At 43.2% G+C, this 26,620-nt stretch overlaps 1 protein-coding gene across 1 annotated transcript in view; it reads left to right on the top strand.

Annotated features, from left to right (window-relative positions):
* Window positions 1-21,904: 21,904 nt before the first annotated feature.
* The window catches only part of LOC126272380 (uncharacterized), a 68,241-nt gene continuing 63,525 nt past the window's right edge, over window positions 21,905-26,620 (top strand). Inside the window, exon 1 of the mRNA XM_049975196.1 lies at window positions 21,905-22,043. Coding sequence (XP_049831153.1) covers window positions 21,966-22,043 — 78 coding nt within the window. The 5' untranslated portion in view covers window positions 21,905-21,965. The remainder of the gene's footprint in view (window positions 22,044-26,620) is intronic.

Below are 26,620 nucleotides of genomic sequence, written 5' to 3'. Positions count from 1 at the left end.
TAGAGAGCAAAAACTGTAGAGGAAGACAGAGATTGGAATACATCCTGAAAATAATTGAGGATGTAGGTTGCAAGTGCTACTCTGATATGAAGAAGTTAGCACGGGAGAGGAATTCGTGGCGGACCGCATCAAATCAGTAAGAAGACTGATGAAAAAAAAAAGAGGAAGCTATCAACGTTAAGCCATACAGTAAAGATGGATGCCCCGAGGAAAAGAAAAGTGGGTACAGCCACCTGTGATTCCTACGTAGCATTGCTATATAGGCTAATGTTACAAGGTCAGATCAGTCAGTCATCTAGATCGTTGCTCCTGCAATTAATAAACAGGCTGTTGCTACTCTTCAGGAATCACAGACTGGTCTCTCCACGGGTATCCTCCATTGTGGTTACACCTGAGATAAGACTACCTGTATCTCAGAAATACGCAAGGTCCGTGGGTCATGGCGGGTGTGGTCATGGGGGGGTGGGGAACGGGACCTAGTGCTAATGGTACTCCTCGATTGTTTACGTAAGTCCAATTGCATAAAGTCAGTGGGCAACACCCATTTTAGTGAGTAGAACTCGGATTTTTGATCATTTTAAAGCATTTATCAATGACGTCCTGAAGTAGATGTATGTACAGTTCCTCAGCCAGATGATTACTGGATTTCATTTTTAGATTTAGCTGTCAGTTTCTTGTAATTATCCGTAGATGCAGAATTTAAAAGTTTCGTTGTAATCAGTATAACTGATTACCTTCTGGCGTTGCGACTGTTCTGGTAAAATTTTAAAAATACTTTGAACAGGTTATAGAGTGGGAAGTACAAACTACAGACTTCTTAGAGGTAGTTATACTCAGTAGATCTATTTGGGAGATACACTTCATAAGTTCAGCTATTTAATCGTGTTTCTTGGTTCAAGTACGAATTCAGTAAGTGTAGCATTTCCCTTGAGTGTTCAGTTCCTTGGCTACATACTGAGCCAAAATGATTTCAGGCCTGCGCCCGAACACGTCTGTGCAATTGACAATCTCCCTGGCGTACAGAAACTTGGAGCGCCATTCGTTCTTAAGGAAGATCTGTCATTATGAGAAATTTACACCGAATTTTGTGCAGATACCGTTGACCTCAATCAATCCTAAAAAGGGGCGCCAAATTTGAGAGGTCAACTATTTATCAGAATGTTTTCTTGAAGCTAAACTTATTTTTTATGTCTGCTCCCTGCCTGTCCACCTTACTGTCGTGACGACAGGCACTTCATAACTGGTGACTGGCGTTGTTCTGTCACAGAAGTTGTCAAACAGTTCAGAACAACTACTGAGTATTCGTCTAAAACACTGACAATGACAAACGCCCATTACAACCGGAGAAAAGGATATATTGGCTATTATTTACAATAAAAAATAAAAACATTTCTTATACTGGAAAATTCCACCCGATTACGGACACAAAGCCACTATTTTTTGGGCTCCTAGTGCACCTATCAGATAAGATGACGCAGAGATTACAGGAATGGGTGCACTTTTTGAGCAGTTACAAATATAAAGTCTACTACTGCTTGAATGCGTTAACGCTGGCATCATGTTTCATCTGCTGATGGATCCAGATAATGACTATCATTCAAGAAATACTTTGATCCCAAGATTTATGTAAATATTATGGACACGCTAGTCAGATTCCTCGTGATGTACTGAGATTGTATTCACTCTAACACCAGAAACTGACACTACACAAAATAATACTAATGTACATTCTGGTTGTTCGGTGATCCTGCCTATAACTACTTGTATGTAAGCGGAACTAATCATTCAAGTCTCGATGAGCCAGAGACTCAATGTCAACGAGGGAGTACCTCTGCTGGCTACAGAAGAAGCTAAATTCCAGCTGATGATCCTATGCTCAGCTCTCATATCCTCAAGCTACTACACGAATAGCACTGGCGGGTGTCGGATGTCGAGGACGGGGGGCTTATTCGTGTGCCCTAATAACAACCATGTGACATCGTGCAGCGTCACTGAAAAGCACTACGTGAGGTATGGCAACAAATTCCGTCACCACGCCATGTCCGATGTGACAATACAGGCAAGAGACTGTGGGGTGCCTGTGTAGGTGTGATTGCAGCCCCCAGCTATGGAAGTCCTATCTCTGCTGGTAGAGGAAGTCCCGGAGGCTCTCACACGGCCACCGAGATGCTTGCAGGGGTGCCAACCTCTCGTGCCCCTGACGTCGCTTGTGCCATTTTCATCCCGTGCACTCGCCCACTATTGGCCGGTAAAAGAGGAGAGGGATCTAGTAACTAGTCGCTGTATCGACGTGGTAAGAAGCTTAGGCAGTGGCGACAACGGTATATTTGCGAAGGAAAGTACGCTTGCGTCGTCCGCGATCCCAGAGATCGCCAACACATCACATGGGGATGATCGTTTCTTCAATTGGATCGAATGTTCCTATCTCGCCACTCAAGCCTACGAATACCACTGTAAATTTCGGCTTCATCTCCTGGTCTTCGGTTTTGGAACTCAAATAGTATGTGTTGTTGTTTAGGACTATTCTGCCATTGGTAACTGGCAGTGATCATGTGTGCTCCCATTACTTGTAGTCGTAAAGTTCTCGGTCTACTGTGTTTTCGGCCATCTGCCTATGGTATCAAATTAGCCTTAAACAATTATTTCTACTTCATGATCGACTTTATTAACTGCATAGCTCATTCTGTTAAAGCCTAATAATGTGATGCCATCATATTGTAGACGAGAGTGTGCAGTTGTACTGGAGGTCCACTTTCCCATTATTTCGGGGATTTCGGGGAACCTCTCATAACTTCAAATTAAAGGGCACAGAGATTAGCACAGAAACAGAAATATCACAACTGAACGGCTCAAAGTTTTTACTTTGACTGATGACTTACCACACGAGTTGGTACACATCGTTCGCAGAGCGTCGAGATCAGTGCCGCAAAAGAACACGGGACCCGTAGACGATGCATGACAATATCTGTGGCGTTACCCCGGGAAGAGCAGCCGCCGTGTGTTCCCATTCCCGAGTCCCGGCAAAGTAATAGAAATGTTGTACTATCCAACAAGTTTCTCGGACATTGGTGTGTGGGCGTCAGATCGCATCGCTACCGCTGTAACTTCGGGCAGCTGATTCCCGCAGGTGGGGTCTGTCCGCCAGGCGGCGCCATCCCTTCCACAGCGCGCTCCGCTCATGATCGCCGTCTACACCAGTAACCGCCACAAAAAGAAAATTCCATTACACCACACACCGCCTGCACACTGAGTTGTTTATCTTCACCTCTACTTCTATCAACATATTAAACGTTTCTTACGCACTACGAACAGTGCTTTTCCTCTTAGCATTCTGAACTTTACTTGGGTTTCGTCCGCTCTGCTGCCGACTGTTAAGTCCCTCCGCAGAGCTCACGGGTTTCTCGCTTTTGTATCGACACCTTACCTGTTCGTAATAACCGCTTCTGAAGTGATGTGACTTACCGTTCCACCATGTTTAATGTGGTCCGAAGTGACCCGCAAATGTCGTCATGAGTTTTACTAACTCAGTACCATAAAAATGTTTTGTTTTCACACGACTGGCTGCAGCCTTTATGTCATTATTAAGTGCTTCATTCCGAATTTTTTGTCTGTTCTTACTTCGTATTTTTTATTTTCTAGAGGGAGCTGTTTGACATTCGGTCTATTTCTTTCCATTCAATATGCCACTAGGCTGGGAGTGTGGTAGATGGGATTCCAATCGGAAATATTTAGGAGTCGACTTGTAGTTGCAGAATTCGCCTGCTTATCTAGATAAAGTCTCTCAGTACCGTTAATCGGTACAGGGGCTTCGAACTATATGTTTTAACTTATTTTATCCACTATCTCAGCCAAAAATGTATGTATGTATGTATGTATGCGAAAGGGTTGGACAAAAATGTGGAAACGTCGCGAGAAATGCTTCATTAAACACAAATGTAGATGCCATCAAAGTCTGCATATCCCGTTGTCATATATGATCGTGAGTTGCACATGTGAATATACCTCAGTAGATGGTTCTGTGTAATTGTGGGTGCATTATGCCGGATCCAAGTGGATTCGAACGCGGGCAAATTGTTGGTACTTTTATGATGGGTGCTTCCGCAACCAAGGTTAGCCTAAGTGCTAGGTGTGTCAAGGGGCACCGTATCGAATTTTGTGTTGCATACAGGAAAAGTGGAGGAACATCATACACTAAGCCACAACTGAAACGAAAGCGTGCGTTGACGGACAGTTGTTGAAGAGGTCGACAGCTGCAAAAGTCACTGCAGAACTGAATGTCGCACTACCATACTGCACTAAAATTCCTAACTCCTTCAAAATTACCTCTCCAACCTGCAAATGACCCAAATCATTATCAGCAAAGACTCCATGATTATAAAATCCGCAAACCCTGAATTCCACTCCTACCTACTGGGCAAATTCTCTGCCATAACGTTTGGTCACCACGTGTCCTAGCTCTCTCTCCCACCATCCCGTCCCAGAAAACGTTAATTCCCTTCCGACTCTCACTGTCTTGATCGAATGTGTTCGCCCAGAGATCAAGACAGAGCAGGTTGACCGAGAACTGAATTCAAACCCCGACACCTCTACCAGAAAAGCCCTCCGAATCCATAACATCTCTGGCACTACACTCCTTGTGCGTATTTTCTTGGAAATCCCATCCTCCTTCAATCACCCATATCGTCCTCATTTTTCACTGCAGTAAAAACAAGAACATTCCCAACATAAAATCTATTCATACTGCTGCTACAGTTACCTCGTAGATAATCTGCACCTTATCAAAATTTAGAAACCAACCCTGGCACTGCTCCCAGACAATTCTTTATATCCGAATATCTCATCTGTTTTGTAAAAAATTTCCAACCCTTTGAATATCCCATATACTACAAGAAATCCAATGGCTGCCCATTCCTTGTTCCACATAAATTCCACTATAACATTTTCTCGAAACCGTTCCCTATTCGTTATCACCAACCACATACCATCGTATAATACGGAGAACAAATGCTATTCACCACAGTCACTACGTATCAATATTATTGAGCGTTCGTGGTGTACCTTGGAGAGAAGGGAAGGCCAACAAAAGTTACCTGAACTTCCTAGTATTTTTCAGGAATCATAGTTTGAGATTCACTAGAAAACCATACATGGCATGTATTTATTCATTTCGAGACGAGTGGAAGTTAGTTTGAAGGTCAACGGGTCTGCTACACCGTATTAGGCATGGTAATGTGTCGTATTTTTGATGTTCTTATATTTTTGTCGAGTTCTTTGGCCCCCTCCCCTTTGCTCCACCCCCGCGCGGGGATGTCAACTGTCGTGTTGCTCATGTTTACCCTTTGATTCTTTAAAAAAATTCTAATTAAAATATAAAAATTTACGAAGTTAAAATTATGATTAAGTTTGTGAAATGATGATGACGATTGTAGCAAATTTGTAGTCGTAGTAAGAATGAAGTGTTGAGGGCTCATGCTGTGAGTGTGGATAAGGATGTTGGAGGTATTGGGGAGGATGTTGAATGGACAAGGATGAGGGATGTCTATGTGGAAAGGAATCGGAAACTGGTTCAAATGGTTCAAATGGCTCTGAGCACTATGGGACTTAACTTCTGAGGTCATCAGTCCCCTAGAACTTAGAACTACTTAAACCTAACTAACCTAAGGACATAACGCACATCCATGCCCGAGGCAGGATTCGAACCTGCGACCGTAGCGGTCGCGCGGTTCCGGACTGTAGCGCCTAGAGCTGCTCGGTCACTTCGGCCGGCGAATCGGTAGTTGGGATGTGGCTGTTAGGATAGGAGTGGAATGCCAGCTGGGACAGGAATGGTTTGGTCGGAGCTTTCATTTGGTGAATGGCTGCATAGGTTAGGGTACGGTTGGAAGGAGGGATCGATCTCAAAGGTATGTCTGGAAGGCTAAAGAATTGAAATTCCGCTTGGAAAGGATATCAAGTGCTTTGAGTTGGAGTGAAGGTGAGACATGTTGATAGAGGTGCGGCAACAGGGCTGGGTTCTGAAGTGTGTGGGGGCTGTAGTGTGTTGGGATACGGATTCAAAACAACTACACCTCTCTTATGTCTCTTGTAAATGTAAGTTCTGAAGGAGAGGGCACTTTGAGTACTTCATTGGCAAAGGTAAGGACGGGACAAACAAGGGTCTTTGTTGCTTTGGTAAAAGTAAAATTGGTTCTTTTTGTCGTGACAGAATAAATTACTATTAATCACACCAGATTTGTCGGAGAACAGCAGCAACATGTGTAATTGATCCAGCTTTAAGAAATTCTATTACCTTTTAGCGGAAAATTCGTGCGGTACTCTCCGACGTTAGAAAAGTCGTGGTGTTCCGTTCTGAGAATGAGGCGGCTGTCTTTTCTCATTCGCGATATCGAAAATTACTAAAAAATGAACAGAATTTTTTTCGGAGGAAGATCGCGAGGAGAAAACAGACAGAAGTTACATGAAAGAAACCTAAGGGACCAACTATTGGATTTGTACGAACAAATAAACGGAACTGAAAGAACTTGGAATAAATACTATAACGATGTCGTCACGACAACCTCCTGGTCCGACAGAACACACGTTGGATCATAAGCTGCATAAATCTTTTAAACAGAAAAGATTATCACAAGTATAATTAATGAAAATAAGGTTGAGAGATTTTCTATGAAATTAAATAAACTTCAAGGCTTCAAGTATTATATTATGAAACGGAAACTTATATTAACATGGCCACCCATTGTGGCGGTGGAGCGAATTTTCTTGATACACATTCTCGCTTGTTTGTGGCTACATATATTTTAATCACTTAAACTCTTAAAGTTACAATCAAATGATTATATCAGTATGGAGCACAATACTTTTGCGTCCGACTCGCAACACATTCACAGAAGAACAGCTAGAGAGCGGCGCGGCTCCCTGCAGAAGTAAAAATTGGCAATTGTTATTTTGAAACATAGGTGCGTCGTTTTTTTACTGATCGATAGCAGCGTATAACAGTTTATAGCTATCGTGATATTCAGCGCTCTTCAGGAGCGCGGCAAAAAGAGATCTGGTTACAACATTCATTGGTATATGTTAAAAGTTCGCACATACTGACGCGAATACAGAAAAAAAGCTTTTACATGTTAAAAATCGCAGTGATAAAGGCTGTAATGTCACAATGCCTCCCATGTGAGGTATGATGATTCCGGAAGGATCATCAGGACTCACATGTAGTTTCAAGACATTACTGCGTTTTATCATCTATTTACTTTCGTTCTAACATAAAATTGGAATGAGTTTGTCATCTAGTTATTTTATGCTTCCAGTACAGTTATGAAAACATATAAAGTCTTTCAGTGTCTTTTGTGCACTTTGGCACTTCTCTCAGTTTATTGTAAGGTGTCCTTGCACTGTTATCTTAATTGCTGTTACTGTGAAACAAACTATGACAAAAAATAATTTTAAGTCTAACACACACAAAGATAAATGAATAATACTCTATATAGAAAACAAAACATGTCAGTAGACAAACATACACAGATACATTGAAATAATTACTTAAACAGTCCTCTAAAATTGTCTGTGACCTGTTTGGTCTCGTAATTTTTTTTTATCCGTTCATTAGATTCTTTTAGAATGTCGTTGTTAATCAGGACGTTGCAGTTGACACTACACTGTACACTTTTATTTGTCACGCCCTCACTTAACCGGAGTCTGGAACGTCTATTCTCGTTCGGTGAGCGTCGTCGTCCGAGAGGTCACGACCCTGGGTAGCGTCTTTTTTGCGTTCGCTCGTGTTGCCTCTCCAGTGTCTCGCATCAAGCGTCATGTCGTTTACATGCAAGTAAACAGAAAGAAACCTGTGTTAGGTTCGTGCTATAATCTAGACTTACAGGTAAAGGTTTTATAGGATTCTGGACAGGATTGATAACCTTCCCTTCCAGTTAACGTTTTAGTGCTCAGTAATGCCTTGTCTTTATTTAATTATCTATTGCAAAATATCCGACGTGACTGATTAAATGGAAATTAATTTGAAGCTAGGACTTCTCTTTTTACAGAATAAATAAAGTTCATAATTAAGTTTCACTGTGATAGCTTTAGCAATGTCTCTTGCGTAGTTGTGAGACGGAAAACATTCTAAGGTCAATGACACGCCTCCACAGCGTGCGCGTCGGTTGTGTTTCAAATGTTAATTGTTGAGTCCAACTGCAAGCAGCTCCGCGCTGTTGCCGGTTATTAGTCCAGTGCAACACGCGCTCGTGTATGCTCGTATGACGTTTAACGTGTGTCACTCGCGCTCTGCTAAGATGAGAACACGCGGAAAACACGTCTAGTGTCCTTTCTCCATCGTCTATCGGCGTATCGAAAACTTGGATAGAAAATACCACCGTCTGTTTCGAGGATTTCACACGACAGTCCCTGCGACCTGCCATGCTGCTTACACACAGGTAAGTGAAGCCAACGTTTTACATATAGTTTGCAAAATGTTTTGCTGTGATCGCTGTCACCACCTGCACTTGCGTGTACACACGTCACTGCACACGTATTTTGTACACTTTTATCACTCGCATTTTGTTTAGAACGTCTTAGAGTGTCTGCAAATTCACATCTCCCGTCTCACATTGCGATTTCAAAGTTCACAGTTCAAGTTACTCACAGGTAAATACATTACAAGATTAAACAATGTCCATAAATTTCATACATACATACATACATACATACATTTCTTAAGTTTGCTTACAGTCACAAAATTCTGTTAACCTTTTCAGTCACGCCACGCCGGATTAGCGTATTGAATACCACTACTTGTGCATCAGGGCACGATTATTTCGGTTATTCTCTCTCCCTTTTACAAAGGTAAAATTTTTCTTAAAACAAATCTTTTAAGCAGCTTGTTATTTCGTTTCTCTTCAAAATTTAGTGTCACTGTTTATGTATAGCACAGATTGAGCAAATTGTGTCTCTACTGGTCGAGCATACTCATGCATTTCTCTCCGGAAGATTCATGCTTCATAAAGTTACTGGCTGCAAGTACTACTCGCAGAATGTATCATAATCTCTCAACATTGCTACTCGCGATACGCGATTAGAACAAAACTTTCGCTAACGGATCTCTCCCACAAATTTCGTTTCCACTTCAACCGTCTAAAGAGCACTCAGATGAGCCTGTCAAATTCTAATCCTCACTTTTTTTAATGGGATAGGATGGAGAAGTGGAAGAGGAGAGGATCAAATATGAAAATAAATACACTATATACACTCCTGGAAATGGAAAAAAAGAACACATTGACACCGGTGTGTCAGACCCACCATACTTGCTCCGGACACTGCGAGAGGGCTGTACAAGCAATGATCACACGCACGACACAGCGGACACACCAGGAACCGCGGTGTTGGCCGTCGAATGGCGCTAGCTGCGCAGCATTTGTGCACCGCCGCCGTCAGTGTCAGCCAGTTTGCCGTGGCATACGGAGCTCCATCGCAGTCTTTAACACTGGTAGCATGCCGCGACAGCGTGGACGTGAACCGTATGTACATTTGACGGACTTTGAGCGAGGGCGTATAGTGGGCATGCGGGAGGCCGGGTGGACGTACCGCCGAATTGCTCAACACGTGGGGCGTGAGGTCTCCACAGTACATCGATGTTGTCGCCAGTGGTCGGCGGAAGGTGCACGTGCCCGTCGACCTGGGACCTGACCGCAACGACGCACGGATGCACGCCAAGACCGTAGGATCCTACGCAGTGCCGTAGGGGACCGCACCGCCACTTCCCAGCAAATTAGGGACACTGTTGCTCCTGGGATATCGGCGAGGACCATTCGCAACCGTCTCCATGAAACGGGGCTACGGTCCGGCACACCGTTAGGCCGTCTTCCCCTCACGCCCCAACATCGTGCAGCCCGCCTCCAGTGGTGTCGCGACAGGCGTGAATGGAGGGACGAATGGAGACGTGTCGTCTTCAGCGATGAGAGTCGCTTCTGCCTTGGTGCCAATGATGGTCGTATGCGTGTTTGGCGCCGTGCAGGTGAGCGCCACAATCAGGACTGCATACGACCGAGGCACACAGGGCCAACATCCGGCATCATGGTGTGGGGAGCGATCTCCTACACTGGCCGAACACCTCTGGTGATCGTCGAGGGGACGCTGAATAGTGCACGGTACATCCAAACCGTCATCGAACCCATCGTTCTACCATTCCTAGACCGGCAAGGGAACTTGCTGTTCCAACAGGACAATGCACGTCCGCATGTGTCCCGTACCACCCAACGTGCTCTAGAAGGTGTAAGTCAACTACCCTGGCCAGCAAGATCTCCTGATCTGTCCCCCATTGAGCATGTTTGGGACTGGATGAAGCGTCGTCTCACGCGGTCTGCATGTCCAGCACGAACGCTGGTCCAACTGAGGCGCCAGGTGGAAATGGCATGGCAAGCCGTTCCACAGGACTACATCCAGCATTTCTGCGATCGTCTCCATGGGAGAATAGCAGCCTGCATTGCTGCGAAAGGTGGATATACACTGTACTAGTGCCGACATTGTGCATGCTCTGTTGCCTGTGTCTATATGCCTGTGGTTCTGTCAGTGTGATCATGTGATGTATGTGAGCCGAGGAATGTGTCAATAAAGTTTCCCCTTCCTGGGACAATGAATGCACGGTGTTCTTATTTCAATTTCCAGGAGTGTACATATATAAATTCTAGCACAACTACACTAAGATATTTTTGTGACCTTAGATGCATGACATGCGTCACGTGTGCCTTCAAGTGGCTATTCTTTAACCTAATATCAGATCTTAGTTTTATTATTATAATGTGAGTCATATCTGGTGACAGCTTTCTAGTTTCTCACGCTTCCTTCCGGGCGATTGTCGGGCTTGGCTGTGAAATAGCTAATTACTTTAGTGCATCTTACATGTTTAAAGGAGAAACGTTTACCATCAGGAATACTTCAGACTTGTCAGTACGACGTACATGTTTCCATGTAGTGGCACTCTCGACTACATGACCTAACAGCTGTTGTAAAACAGAATAAAGGAAATGCTTTGTTGCTTAGCTATTAAATCTTTATGAGGCTTACTGTTCGTAGATGATACTTTGAATCTAAGATTGAATCTCCTGAAAACTATCAAATACTACGTGATACTCTCTCTCTCTGTTATTTACTGCTTTTGACAGTTCAAACACGTGGCTACACAAATCTGTTTAATTCTGAAGATCGCGCTAACAAAAGGTATAGTTCATGGCGGTGTTACAATAACGCACAGTTTACACGCAATAGGCTGTACTCTGTACACTTAAAGACTAACATTCCATCTTGAGGGCTGAAAAAGAAATTGCTTAACCTAATATTTCACATACATATACAGGGTGACTCAAAAAGAATACCACAACTTTAGGAATTTAAAACTCTGCAACGACAGAAGGCAGAGCTAAGCACTATCTGTCGGCGAATTAAGGGAGCTATAAAGTTTCATTTAGTTGTACATTTGTTCGCTTGAGGCGCTGTTGACTAGGCGTCAGCGTCAGTGTCAGTTGATGCTAAGATGGCGACCGCTCAACAGAAAGCTTTTTGTGTTATTGAGTACAGCAGAAGTGAATCGACGACAGTTGTTCAGCGCGCATTTCGAACGAAGTATGGTGTTAAACCTCCTGATAGGTGGTGTATTAAACGTTGGTGTAAACAGTTTACAGAGAATGGGTGTTTGTGCAAAGGGAAAAGTTCTTGACGGCCGAGAACGAGTGATGAAAATGTAGCACGCATCCAGCAAGCATTTGTTCGCAGCCCAGGAAAATCGACTTGCAAAGCTAGCAGAGAGCTGCAAATTCCACAATCAATTGTATGGAGAGTCCTATATGGGGCACTGAGAATCCGCGGGAAACAACTCAGTATGAACGTGACTCGCCTAAGGTGAACGTTTTCTGTGCCATTTCAGCCAATAAAGTTTTTGGTCCCTTTTTCTTCGAAGGTGCTACTGTAACTGGACTACAGTATCTGGAGATGTTAGAGAATTGGCTTTTCCGTCAGCTCGAACAAGAAGCACAACAATTCATATGTCAGCAGGATGGAGCGCCACCACATTGGCACTTATCTGTCCATAACTACCTGAACGCCAACTACCCGAGGCGATGGATCGGCCGCCAGGCAGCCTGTGACAGAGCACTTCATCACTGGCCGCCAAGAAGCTCTGATCTTACCCCCCTGCGATTTTTTCTTATGGGGGTATGTTAAGGATATGGTGTTTCAGCCACCTCTCCCAGCCACCATTGATGATTTGAAACGAGAAATAACAGCAGCTATCCAAACTGTTACGCCTGATATGCTACAGAGAGTGTGGAATGAGTTGGAGTATCGGGTTGATATTGCTCGAGTGTCTGGAGGGGGCCATATTGAACATCTCTGAACTAGTTTTTGAGTGAAAATAAGCCTTTTTAAATACTCTTTGTAATGATGTATAACAGAAGGTTATATTATGTTTCTTTCATTAAATACACATTTTTAAAGTTGTGGTATTCTTTTTTAATTACCCTGTATATTCATTGGAGTTGGAAGGTGGCAATCTGCTACTTCCTTCCGTATCTCCTTTCACCAATAACGGCATTTCTCAATGCCAACAGCCAACTTGGACTGCTTACACCTCTGACTAACTTAAAACTAACTGAGAATCTGTCCTCTCAAATGGAATATGCTTTCTTTTTCGTACGCCATAATAAATCAAATCTTCAATTACCTCCATAGTTTTTCGCCAAAGTGTGAGTACTCGTATTGGTGTGTTTGAATACTGAAGTGTTTCACAGGTTAAACCTTAGGCTAATGTTCCTTTGCTTGTTACTTTGCCTCGTTATACTTCTTGAGATCCTGGTGGTGATACAATCCTTTAATTCTGCCAGATGCTGGATCCGCTATTAGATAACATCCTGTAGAGGGAGACCGAGAGATGAGTACACTAAGCAGATTCAGAAGGATGTAGGTTGCAGTAGGTACTGGGAGATGAAGCAGCTTGCACAGGATAGAGTAGCATGGAGAGCTGCATCAAACCAGTCTCAGGACTGAAGACAACAACAACAACAACATGTGGTTTTCTAATTACTACAAATGGTCCATCGTACAATAGCCTCCATTTCCGATTTCTTTTCAACAACTTCGATGGCTTAAAATGTGTCTGTGAAAGTACCTTTTCATTAATATCATATGTAAGAGACTTAGATACCTTCTTGTCATAAGACTTCTTGCGTAGATTCGGCTGTACAGCCAAGGATACCAATGCTTGCCTAAGTTTTGCATCTAAATCTAATTCTGGTTCTACAATTTTAGGTATGGGATCTAACCATTCATTTCTTTCCCGATGACTCGTCATGAATTCCGCAGGTGTAAATCCAGTTGAGAAGTGTGGAAGATTGTTGACAATCTGCTCGAATGAAGATACGAAGTCAATCCAACGGGTTTGTCGATTAGGTATGTAGGTTCGAATGAATCTATTGAACTCTTTGAAGATACGTTCGGTGGGATTAGATTGCGGTCTGAAACGAGATATAAGTATTTGTTTGATGCCATGTCTGAAAACAAAATTGCGCCATTGTCTGCCAGTGAAATTCGATGCATTATCTGATAGAATGGCCTCCGGCTTGCCAAATCGAGGAAAATAGTCTTGTTCGATTCGACGAATGATCGGAAGTGCACTGGATGATTTCACTGCATAAAGTCTCACATGTTTTGTGAAAAGATCCAACAATGCGACTAGGTATTTCACCCCTCCCCTCCCTTGCGGCAGGGGGCCGGCGAGATCAAGGGCCAGAACTTGATTTGGTCTCTCAGTAATAATTGGCTTCAGAGGAATTAGGTTCGAATGGTTGAAGGGTTTTGCCTTCTGGCAGATAAGACATGTACTTAACAACTTGGGGATTCGATGGTGCAAGTTTGGTACATAGCAATATGCAGAAATCTTTCGTTTGCATTTTTCAGGTCCATAATGACCCCAGGAAAGATGTGTGTACCAGACAAGGTGTTCAACGTATGAGTGTGGTATACACACACACACCATCTACCAGAGAGGAGAGAAATTCGATGGAATAAAACATCGTTGTGTAGTTTATAAAATTTGGACAAGTTTTGTTTACGCCATTTGGGATCTGTTTCTTGGAGTATACGCATCTGCTTGCAGAGCTGAAGGAAATACTTTCTATGTAGTGGGTCTTTCATTAGAAGAATTCGGTAGTTAGACATCTGCTCGATAAGTTCACTGGACTCGGGAGGACCTTGCGGCATGCGTGACAAAGCATCCGCGATAATGTTGTTTTTACCCGTGATGTATACTATTTCGAAATCATACTCTTGCAAGAAGAGACTCCATCGTGTAAGACGAGGATGAAGAAGTTTACACGAGAGCAAGAAACTAAGAGCTTGGTGATCAGAAAAGACCTTAATTTTCCGACCATGGATGTAGTAATTGAACCTTTTAAAGGACCATACAACGGCCAGAGCCTCCAACTCTGTCACCGAGTATGACCTCTCACATTCTGTGAGAACCCTACTTGAAAAGTTGATAACTCTTATCTCTTCTTTTCCATCAATTACTTCTGTTTGAAACAAACATGAACCAATCCCCTGAAATGAAGCATCTGACGAAATACAGAATTCTTTATCCATGTCTGGATGGAACAAAATATTGCTGTTAAGAAGTGCTTGTTTAATGCGATCAAAATCTGCCTGACACTCTGGCGTACAATGCCAGTGAGTATTTATCTTTAGAAGATCATGCAATGCTTGACTGTTCATCGACTGGTCCGAAATAAACTTTCTGAAAAAGGAAGTCATTCCGAGGAAGCCTTTCAACTGGCGTTTAGAAGAGGGCACAGGAAAGTTTTTAATAGCTGCTAGTTTGTCTGGATCTGGGGTAATTCCCTGTGATGATACAAGATGTCCTAAAAATTTAATCTCGCTTTTACCAAATTTAGACTTATGTAGATTAGCTGTGACTCCATAGTCAACAAACCTCTGGAAAACTTTGCTTATTATGTCTAAATGTTCTTCCCAAGATTTCGTAGCAGTCAGTAAGTCATTACCATACACGGTTACTCGATCCAACAGTTCAGGTCCTAATACATGATCAAGTGCAGCTATGAATACGCCCGAACTCACATTCAAACCAAATGGAACTACTTTGAATTGGTATGATCTACCTGCAAATATAAACGCTGTGTATTTTCGAGACTGTGATGTCATCTTGACCTGCCAGTAGCTCGATCTCAAGTCTACCGATGTGAGGAATTTTACCTTTGTAATTGTTCATCCATAGCCTCAGGTCGAGTTCTTACTGGAATAATTATTTTATTTATGTTTCTTGCATCCAAAACTATACGTACACTACCATCCTGCTTCAAATCTGACAATAACGGACTACTGTAAGGTGAGTCTGACGGTACAATGATCTCCCACTTAAGCATTTTACGTATTTCATTTTTCACAGCCTCGCGCCTTGCATACGGGACAGAGTACGTTGTCTTGCAAAAAGTAGAATGGGGAGCGACCTTCAGGTCATATTCGTAGTCACGTATTACTCCAGGTTTCGAAGAAAAGACATGAAGATACCTCATAAGTAAGAGCAATAAATCTTGCCTTTGTCTGTAATCAAGTTCACTTGATTCGCTTACTTTGTTCAAAATCTCTTCTCTAGTCGGAAGTCCGTCATCAGTATCAAAATCCGTCCAACTGTTACCCTGTCTTGTCATGTGTGCTTGGTTCAAAAACATTCGCTGTAGCAGTCTGCGTACCTTAACTCTGTGCTCAGTGTTGACTCTTTTGACCTTGCCGCGCAACAATTGCAGCGTTACCTCCTGTTCACCTACTCGGATTGTACAGATACCCTTTTCTATATCAATCACTGCCTTATTCTTCCTCAGGAACTCCATTCCTAATAAGCATGACACTGACAAATTCTTAACTACTAGAAATACACACATGAAAAAAGTAGAATTAATCCTTATCGGTACCTGAGCTTGCAAATTGACTCGCTGTGATAAAGATCCTACCGCTCCTGTTACTGAACAACCTTGTACTGGTAACGTTAAAATTTTCATCCCTGCAGAAACTTTCTTAAACATACATAGTGATAAAGCATTTACGTTTGCACCAGTATCAGTAATAGCATCTATTGGTGTACTGGCTATGTAAATTTTAGTCATTGCTTGTACTTCGTCTTCCCATACGTCATTCAAGTCTGTCTCAATATTTTCCTACAACAAATCGTCTCTCAAGTCAGTGTCGCGATCATAACGTATTACGTTAAGCCGTTCAAGGTCGAGTTTGCCCCCATTATGTCCCGCAGCATCCCCAAGGAGGCGAAAAGGTGTTGCCTTTAGTTTTCTGCTTTCTTGCGATGCGACTGATTTGATTCTTCTGTCACATCACTTGACCATTCTCGCTGGTTTTTTACCCATTGTGTGTGTTGATTTGTATCAAACCCTTTTTGGTACTGCACTTGGTTACCAGGCTGAAAAATCGGTACATTACTTGCCTGCGTAAAATATACCGGTGGATTGTATTGTTTTCTTGGTTTATTGTTATTGTATCTAAAGTCCTGTTGTGGTACGTGTACTGTTGTTGTTGCATGAATGGTTGTTGCTGAGGCGTGTATTGCTGGTGTTGTGGCTGCCCATAGGGTTGTGGTGGAGGTAGCTGACCTCCGCGATTTTGATTGTTGCAACGTTTACTCTTGTATTTGTTCCCATTCTGGTAGAAGTTACTACCGTTATTGTTTGATTGGTATGGGGCATTCCCGTAATACTGTTGTTGGGTGTTGTATATTGGATTGTACCGTTGATTGCCGTAATGCTTGTTTTTGTGTTTACCATTTCGGTAACCATTGTGTCGGCCTCTATTGCGGTTATTGTAGTGTTTGTTTCCGTATTGTGTTTCGTGTGAACCATTTCCATTACTACCGTTTCCATTCGAATACGTGCCTGCGTTGTTGTTCTTACGGTTAGCATTCGCACGCGCGTCTTCGTGTATAAGATCGAGCGAATCAAGGACGGATAAAAATGCGCCCTGATCTTCCTCTGACACGTTCACTAATTTTTCGCGTATGGAAATGGGTAGTTTTGACTTAAGAATCATAATAACATCTTTTGTTGTTATGGGAGTGTCCCAATATTGTATCTTTCTCAAGTACTTTTCAAAGTACCGGCGAAGTCCGCCACTGTTCGAATGGAAAGGTTCGGCGTTGTAGACCTCTTTGCGTAGGCGTTGCTGAACACCTGCGCTCCAAAATTTTCTTAAAAAGTTCTTCTCAAACTCGCTAAATGTTTTGCACTTATCAACCATCTCGGTTCCCCGTATAGCACTTTCTCCTTGTATGTATCCGGTAATGAATTGTATTCTCTGTTTGTCATTCCAGGCAGCTGGAAAGACTCCTGAAAAGTTCTTGAGGAAAACGACTGGATGAATATTTCGCTTTTCCTGTTGGAATGGTTGAAAAAATCTGTGTTTCAATACACTCTCCTCTTTCATGAGGGTTGTGAGTGTCAATTGTTCAGTGTTGTTGTTGTGTGAATCGTTAAATTCATTTTTCGGTCGCGGAATGTACTGTGGTGTGTTGTGTTGTTGTGTTGTCTGGTATTGATGTTCATCTGGCTCAGAAGGTAGTGAGTATTTCCCGTCACTCTGGTTATCATATTGTAGTGTTTGAATTTGCTGTTTCAGGTCGGATATATCATCTGTTCCTTGCTTCCGCGATTCCGGCAAATTCCGGGTAAACACTCGTCTAATTTGGCCTAGTTCAGTACAAACAGTGTCTCCTAAACTGCCGGGTGCAGATAACATGTCTAAGGTTGCGGATTTAACAACGTCTTTCAAGTCACATGTAACCTTCTCCTCAACAAGCTTCTCTTGTACATCAATCCATTCTTTGTAATGTTCGGTAAGTGCTTTAGTGTGCGAAGCAACACTACTGTTAACTCTTTCCTCAATAGTTCGGTCCGAAATGTCATTCGCCATTGCACTTACTTTTGATTCTACAGTGGCTACCGCTGTCGCTAACACGTCTACCTGTCGTGCAACTGTTTTATACGCAAGTTTTACCGAATCGGTTTCTTTGCGACACGCTTCGATTTGAGTTGTGAGATTCTGACCAATGTTATCAATTTTGTTATCCAGGGTGCTTATCTGTGTTGTCAAAGTGGTTACTTGCGCCGCGACGTCACCCTTAACCGAATCTATCTGTGGTGTGAGAGAGCCTACTTGTGTAGTGAGGGTACCTACTTTCGCATCAATGGTGGTATTTACGTCATTCCTAACTGAGTCAATCTATGCTGTGAGAGAGCCTACTTGCGTAGTAACTGAGTCAATCTGTGACGTCATATCCGTTTTCAACTCTGATAAAAACTTGGCTCTGTCTTTCTCACGTTGTTCGCGATCACGTTCGCGCTGTTCCCTCTCCTGTCTGCCCAGTATCAATTGCTGTAACATTTTGACAATGTCAATTGATACCGTTATCGGGGAGGAGGGTGTTTCCTGCTGAGTGTCGTCCACGTTAGCTACCTCTTGTCTGTCGTCTGTCCTGGCCGTCGTTCCGCGTGAGCGGAGTCGGTAATGTTCGTTAACAGTGCCGTCGATTTCGTCTGCAGAGTTCGCACTCGATTGTCCGTCCTCCATAATGAAATTCAACTATTTCCAACTTAAAATGGGTACTGCCAACTGAAATTCTGATTGTCAATTATTCTTGCCGCGCGAGTTAAAGTCGCGGCGCGTTCGTCAAATGTCTAATGTTACGTGTGTAATAACTGACACCCGTCTGTAGCAAAAAGACAAGATGGAGTCAACGCCGTTGAAACAATTGATTGCCAACGCTGTTACACAGAAAAGACTGAAATGGCATCCATCTTGAACTTATACGAGAATACTAACTACAGTATAAAACAAATAGTCCAAGCAAAACGTTACAGAAAATGTTCAAATATTTACGTAGAAAAAAAAGCGGTTTTTTACGTTAAACTACAAAAAGGATAGAGTGAGGTCGAATTTGAAGGTCAAATGAGCTACTCTTTAGACAGAACTATGGCAAACGAAAATTTGGTACTCACTAGGCGTTGTCTTCAAAACTGCAAATCAGCGTCTTATTAAATCCCAAGATATTTGTGTAAATACCGCGTCCTTCAATATTGCGTATATTTATTGCTCATCCGTAATTTTATGCAGCATTGGGTTCCAAAGAGCGATACATGAAATAAGACAATCATATATTAGTACCATGACACTTTCAATATTTTAGTCAAGTCCCTGTTCGGGCGCCAGATCTGGTATGATTTTTTTTTTTTTTTAGTAATTTAATTGAAAGCTTTGTTGCTTTGGTAAAAGTAAAATTGGTTCTTTTTATCGTGACAGAATAAATTACTATTAATCACACCAGATTTGTCGGAGAACAGCAGCAACATGTGTAATTGATCCAGCTTTAAGAAATTCTATTACCTTTTAGTGGAAAATTCGTGCGGTACTCTCCGACGTCAGAAAAGTCGTGGTGTTCCGTTCGGAGCAGGAGGCGGCTGTCTTTTCTTATTCGCGATATCTATAATTACTAAAAAATGAACAGATATTTTTTCGGAGGAAGATCGTGCGGAGAAAAAAGACAACTAATTGGATTTGTACGAACATATAAACGGAACTGAAAGAACTTGGAATAAATACTATAACGATGCCGTCACGACAGCCTCCTGTTCCGACAGAACACTTGCTGGATCATAAGCTGCATAAAACTTTTAAACAGAAAAGATTATCACAAGTATAATTAATGAAAATAAGGTTGAGAGATTTTCTTTGATATTAAATAAACTTCAAGGCTTCAAGTATTATATTATGAAACGGAAACTTACATTAACATGGCCACCCATTGTGGCGGTGGAGTGAATTTTCATGATACACATTCTCGCTTTTAATCACTTAAACTCTTAAAGTTACAATCAAATGATTATGTCAGTATGGAGCACAATACTTTTGCGTCCGACTCGCAACACATTCACAGAAGAACAGATAGAGAGCGGCGCGGCTCCCTGCAGAAGTAAAAATTGGCAATTGTTATTTTGAAACATAGGTGCGTCGTTTTTTTACTGATCGATAGCAGCGTATAACAGTTTATAGCTATCGTGATATTCTGCGCTCTTCAGGAGCGCGGCAAAGATATCTGGTTACAACATTCATTGGTATATGTTAAAAGTTCGCACATACTGACGCGAATACAGAAAAAAAACTTTTACGTGTTAAAAATCGCAGTGATAAAGGCTGTAATGTCACAGGTACGGTTGGAAGGAGGGGTCGATCTCAAAGGTATGTCTGGAAGGCTAAAGAATTGAAATTCCGCTTGGAAAGGATATCAAGTGCTTTGAGTTGGAGTGAAGGTGAGACATGTTGATAGAGGTGCGGCAACAGGGCTGGGTTCTGAAGTGTGTGGGGGCTGTAGTGTGTTGGGATACGTATTCAAAACAACTACACCTCTCCTATGTCTCTTGTAAATGTAAGTGCTGAAGGAGAAGGCACTTTGAGTACTTCATTGGCAAAGTTAAGGACGGGGAAAACAAGGGTCTTGCGGGGGCATTTAGTCCCAATGTTCCACACGTTAGTCTATTTGTAGGTTTAGTAGAATCGGTATTTCCGCCAGATAAAAAAAGCCATGTTTTAGAGGACAGTGCAATATACGAGTAAGACTTCACATTGCAGAACTCCACGGACGTACAGTGGGTTTCAGAACACGCAGCTCCTTCACTCACACCTGCAGTCACTCTTCTGAACATTGACGCTGGTTCACCTGGCTCAATAACTCCCTTCCTCCTCTGTTATGTCAGCCTGTTCATTTCCCCTCCGTGTGCTCTGGTGTCACCTTCGCGCGCCGTTGCAACAAAAGAAGTGTAGTATTTTGTATGGTGCACACAACTTTTTCTGCTGGGTGCATTTGTTGAAACGTCTGTAGAGCGTTAATGGATTCCAGGCATATAAAAAAACGAGTTCCTTTGTCTTACTTAACGCGTCCCAGTGCCTTCAGGTTCGCATCCAGCACAGTGTGATACGCTGTAATCATATCTGGCAGGAGAATCCTCAAGACATGAAGGTAAGGTCGTCTGGATTGCTTAATATATTTTCACTTGTTACGTACTTTCGTGTATAGTCACCATCAGATCAAGACTCAGAATTTGCAAAACAAATTTCAGGGCCAGTTTCAATAAAACCTATGCAAATGTGGGGGCATTGATATGTCGTACTAGATGAAAATTTGTGAACGATATAGACTGGCTTACAAGCAAAAATTCACAGTGATCACCGAATTATTGTGCGAATTCATTTCCTTCACTAATAAAAGCTTCTATCACAAGGCTGAGTGTGTCCCATACCACTCGTCCCAACAAGGAAAACTGTAATCACCGACAGATCCGGAAATCGCTTCTTAGTCTCTCGCAAGGCAGCCATCTGCAGTGACTACTCAGCTACGGAGGCGGACAATCTCTGGTGGTAGGGGAACGTTAAACATCACTCAAAGTCCTTAACTCGTATCAGGGACGACACGTTACGACTTTGTAACTGAGCACATAGTGGGTGGTAGCAATCGAGATTAGTTCGTAGTGGCCTGCGTAACTATGTAATTTCCCTCTGCAGCAGAAAGGGGACGGCCAAACGTGGTGTGCCACAACAACGTGCGTTCACAACGTTTATCGCCCATCGTCACGAAGCGTTTAAAGCCGGAAAGAATACCGTGTTGGACGCCGAACAAATAGCCACCGGATCCGCTTCCGGTCGCGACTGTATCTCTATCCGGTGCGTCTCCCACTACCACAAAGCACTCTGCGTTCTGCCGCCCGAGCTTCAAGTTCGGACGGAGGTCTCTCTTATCGCGAGGCTCATGACGCACGGCGGCCATATAAATGAAGGAGGCTGGATAGGGGCTGTCAGTCCCTGTGGGAGGCCTCAGCTTAGCCGGTTGCCGCAGCTGGAGTGGGCTGCGAGACGTGGGCATGGGTCGCTGGGCAGTCCTTGCTGTGGTGCTGGTCTGGACCTGTCTCGTCTCCGCTCAGGTGGACCAGCCTTACAAGGTACTGACCGCGATACGCCTGCCAAGTGTGCCATTAAGGCATCGCGCGTTGCATCTGCGGCAATGGGAGATGAACAGCAGTGAAAGGTGGAAACTACCACTTCGTTAATTATTATTAAGAAAGTGTCAAGTGCAATTTGAAAAACCTGTCCCACCATGTAAACGTGCAAGAGATATTCTGCTGGCCATTATAACTTCAACGCCAAGATGCGTAATAAATAATAAAACTTTACTCATTGTATATATACAATAGGCGGGAAACACCTACATCTACACATACATCTACATCTACACCTAATGGTGTGTTGTGGAGGGTACTTTCGGTATCACTATGTGATAGCTCTAAACTTGTTCCACTCGCGAATAGAGCGTGGGAAGAATGATTGTCGATAATAACCTTCAACATCGCAGCGCGTCAGCAATCGTTGGTTAATATATTAAAAAGCTAAAAGCCCGCCTTAATTACGAAAAAAGCACCTAGTGTTAAGCTAGGTTTCGGCGTAGATAACTACACCTTCCTCAGAACAATAAAACCCACAAGTGCCTAAGAAGACCTTTGCCAGTGATTAAAAGAACACCATATCTACACATTTATAAACGAAAAAGAAAAGGAAAAAACAAACAGTACATATGTACAAAGTCAAAACCACTACTTAATGGCGGGTCATGGCCCATCGAACATAGGCCGGTGTGAGGTGGAGCGTACACTATTAAGGTAAGTAGTGGTTTTGACTTTGTACATATGTACTGTTTGTGTTTTCCTTTTCTTTTTCGTTTATAAATGTATAGCTATGGTGTTCTTTTAATCATTGACAAAGGTCTTCTTAGGCACTTGTGGGTTTTATTGTTCTGAAGAAGGTGTAGGTATCCACGCCGAAACGTGGGTTAACACTAGGTGCTTTTTTCGCAATCGAGGCGGGTTTTTAGTTTTTTAATAGATTGTCGATAAGCTTCTGTATTGGCTCTAATTTCTCGAATTTTCTCCTCGTGGTCAACACGCGAGATGTATGTGGTGGGGGTGAGTAGCTTAATATGTTGTCCGCCTCCTCCTGAAAAGTGCTGTCCCGAAGTTTCAATAGTAAATCTCTCCGTGATGCATAACGCCTCTCTTGTAACGTCTGCCAGTGGAGTTTGTTTAGCATCTCCGTAACGCTCTCTCGCCAGCTAAACGATCCCGTGAGAAAACGCGCCGCTCTTCGTTGGATCTTCTCATCTCCTCTATCAGTCCTACCCGATAGGGATCCCAGACAGATGAACAATACCCAAGAATCGGGCGAACAAGAGCCTTATAAGCCACTTCTTTCGTGGACGAGCTACATTCTTTTAAGATTCTGCCGATGCAAATTAGTCTGGTGTCTGTTTTTCCCACTATCTGTTTTATGTGGTTATTCCACTTAAGGTCGATCTTGATAGTTACGCCTAGATATTTTACGGCAGACGCTATCTCCAGCTGCTTGTCATCAATTGTGTAGCTGTACGTTAGAGGATATCTTTTCCTATGTATGCGCAGTGTGTTACATTTATTTACGTTCAGGATCAACTGCCAGAGTCTGCAGCATTCATCAAATCTCTGCAGGTCGTTCTGCAAATTCCTACTATGTTCTGGCGTTGCTACTTGGGTATAGACAACTGCATCATGTGCAAATAGCGTTAAAGATTATCCGACGCTTTGTACTTGATCATTTATATATATCATAAACTGCAACGATCCTATCACACTTCCCTGTGGTATTCTGGATATTACCTTTACACCTATCGATTTAGTTCCATTAAGAGTGACTTGTTGAGTACTATCTGTAACAAAGTCTTGAATCCAATCGAAAGTCTGCTCCGATACTCCATAAGCTCGTATTTTTTTCGTTAAACGGCAATGCAGTCGTTATTTTTTTAAATTTTTTTTTACCAAAATCAAGGAACACTGCATCAACCTGAGCACCATTGTCCACTGCGCTGTGGATGTCATGTGGAAGAACAGAGCGAGCTGAGTTTCGCAGGATCTCTGTTTGCGGAGTCCATGTTGATCTTTATAGAGGAGATGTTCATTTTCCAAAAACGTCATAATTCTTGAGCATGAAAGATGTTCCATAATCCTACAACAGATTGACGTCAACGATGTAGGTGTGTAACTGTGTGGATCTGTCTTAGGGCCTATCTTAGAAACGGGAATGAGCCGCTCCTTTTTCCAGTGGTTAGGTACCTTTCGTTGCTCAAGCGATCTACTATAAATTACTGCCAGAAAGCGAACAAGTTCTTCCGCATAATCTTTATAGAATCTTTTAGGTATCTCATCTGGTTCTGACGCCTTTTCCACTACTAAGCGAGTGTAGCTGCTTTTCAGTTTCACGATCGGCTATCTCAATATCTGGCATTTCGACGGTCGTACGACGACTGAAAGGAGGGACAGTGTTACGATCTTCCGCGGTGAAACAATTTCCGAAGACCGAATTCAGTATTTCGGCCTTCTCTCTGCTCTCTTCCGTACATATCATTAAGTTTTTAGGAGAACTGGGGGTATGTATGCTGCAAAATTTAGTACACAGAGCTACCACATCTGGCGGCAGCAACTGCTCTAAACCTGCTGGCTCTCGAATCGAACAGAGCCCGAATGACAGGTGCGGCCACGTCATTCCATGTTGCTTCAAGGCTATGACACAGTTCATCAGTCATAGTACCTGGTGAGTGGTGACGTGCATCTTTCTAGGTGACTCACAACCAAAGGTTATCGTAGGGTGAGATATCTGGGCAACGTTTTGCTTAGCGGAAGAGTATAACACTAATTCTCTGTGAATCGCGGAAGTCACACTTCTGGACATTAAAATCGCTACACCAAGAAGAAATGCAGATGATAAATGGGCATTCTTTGGACAAATATACTATACTCGAACTGACATATGATTACATTTTCACGCAATTTGGGTGAATAGATCCTGAGAAATCAGTACCCAGAACAACCACCTCTGGCCATAATAATGGCCTTGATATGCCTGGGCATTGAGTCAAACAGAGCTTGGATGGGGTGTACAGGTACAGCTGCCCATGCAGCTTCAACACGATACCACAGTTCATCAAGAGCAGTGACTGGCGTATTGTGACGAGCCAGTTGCTCGGCTACCTTTGACCAGACGTTTTCAGTTGGTGAGAGATCTGGAGAATGCACTGGCCAGGGCAGCAGTCGAACATTTTCTGTATCCAGAAAGGCCCGTACAGGACCTGCAACATGCGGTCGTCCATTATCATGCTGAAATGTAGGGTTTCGCAGGGATCGAATGAAGGGTAGAGCCACGGGTCGTGACACATCTGAAATGTAACGTCCACTGTTCAAAGTGCCGTCAGTGCGAACAGGAGGTGACCGAGACGTGTAACCAATGGCATCCCATACCATCATACGCCAGTATGGCGATGACGAATACACGCTTCCAATGTGCGTTCTCAGCGATTTCGCCAAACACGGATGCGACCATCATGACACTGTAAACAGAACGTAGATTCATCCGAAAAAATGACGTTTTGCCATTCGTGCGCCTAGGTTCCTCCTGTCTGTGATGCAGCGTCAAGGGTAACCGCAGCCATGGCCTCCGAGCTGACAGTGCATGCTGCTGCAAAAGTCGTCAAACTGTTCGTGCAGATGGTTCTTGTCTTGGTAACGTCCCCATCTGTTGACTCACGTATCGAGACGTGGCTGCGGGATCCGTTACAGCCATGCGGATAAGATGCCTGTCATCTCGACTGCTAGTGATACGAGGCCATTGGGATCCAGCACGGCGTTCCGTATTACCCTCCTGAACCCTCCGATTCCATATTCTGCTAACAGCCATTGGATCTCGACCAACGAGAGCAGCAATGTCGCGATACGATAAACTGCAATCGCGATAGGCTATAATTCGACCTTTATCAAAGTCGGAAACGTGATGGTACGCATTTATCCTCCTTACACGAGGCATCACACCAACGTTCCACCAGGCAACGCCGGTCAAATGCTGTTTGTGTATGAGAAATCGGTTGGAAACTTTCCTCATGTCAGCACGTTGTAGGTGTCGCCACCGGCGCCAACCATCTGTGAATGCTCTGAAAAGCTTATCATTTACATATCACAGCGTCTTATTCCTGTCGGTTAAATTTCGCGTCTGTAGCACGTCATCTTCGTTGTGTAGCAATTTTAATGATCAGTGTTGCAACAGAGATGAACGGGAACAAGAAACCCATAATGTTAGAACACAGTGTTAGTTTGAGCTGCTTCAAACAGTCACGTCGAATAATCGTATAGGTGTAACGTTGTAAAGCGATATGAAGCGATATGAAATGAAACGAGCACTTGAGGACGGTGTAGGGAAGATGAATGGTCGAGAATTTTAGGAATCTGCATGGGAAATGCGGCGCTGTGCGACACATTCTTGAGTACTGATCGAGGATTGGGATTCCCAGCCAGCCCCTGGGTAACTTCGATGTCTTTCCTTAATGCGACCTGAATTAAAGAAAGACATCGAAGTAATTCAGACTCGGACTGCTATATTTGTAACCTGTAGGTTCGATCAACTCACAAGTGTTACGTAGTTACTTGATGAACTCAGGTCGGTATCC

The sequence above is a fragment of the Schistocerca gregaria genome, chromosome 5 (genome assembly GCF_023897955.1).
Source record: "Schistocerca gregaria isolate iqSchGreg1 chromosome 5, iqSchGreg1.2, whole genome shotgun sequence".
Taxonomy (NCBI): Eukaryota; Metazoa; Arthropoda; class Insecta; order Orthoptera; family Acrididae; genus Schistocerca; species Schistocerca gregaria.
This window is presented reverse-complemented; position numbering and strand designations above follow the sequence as displayed.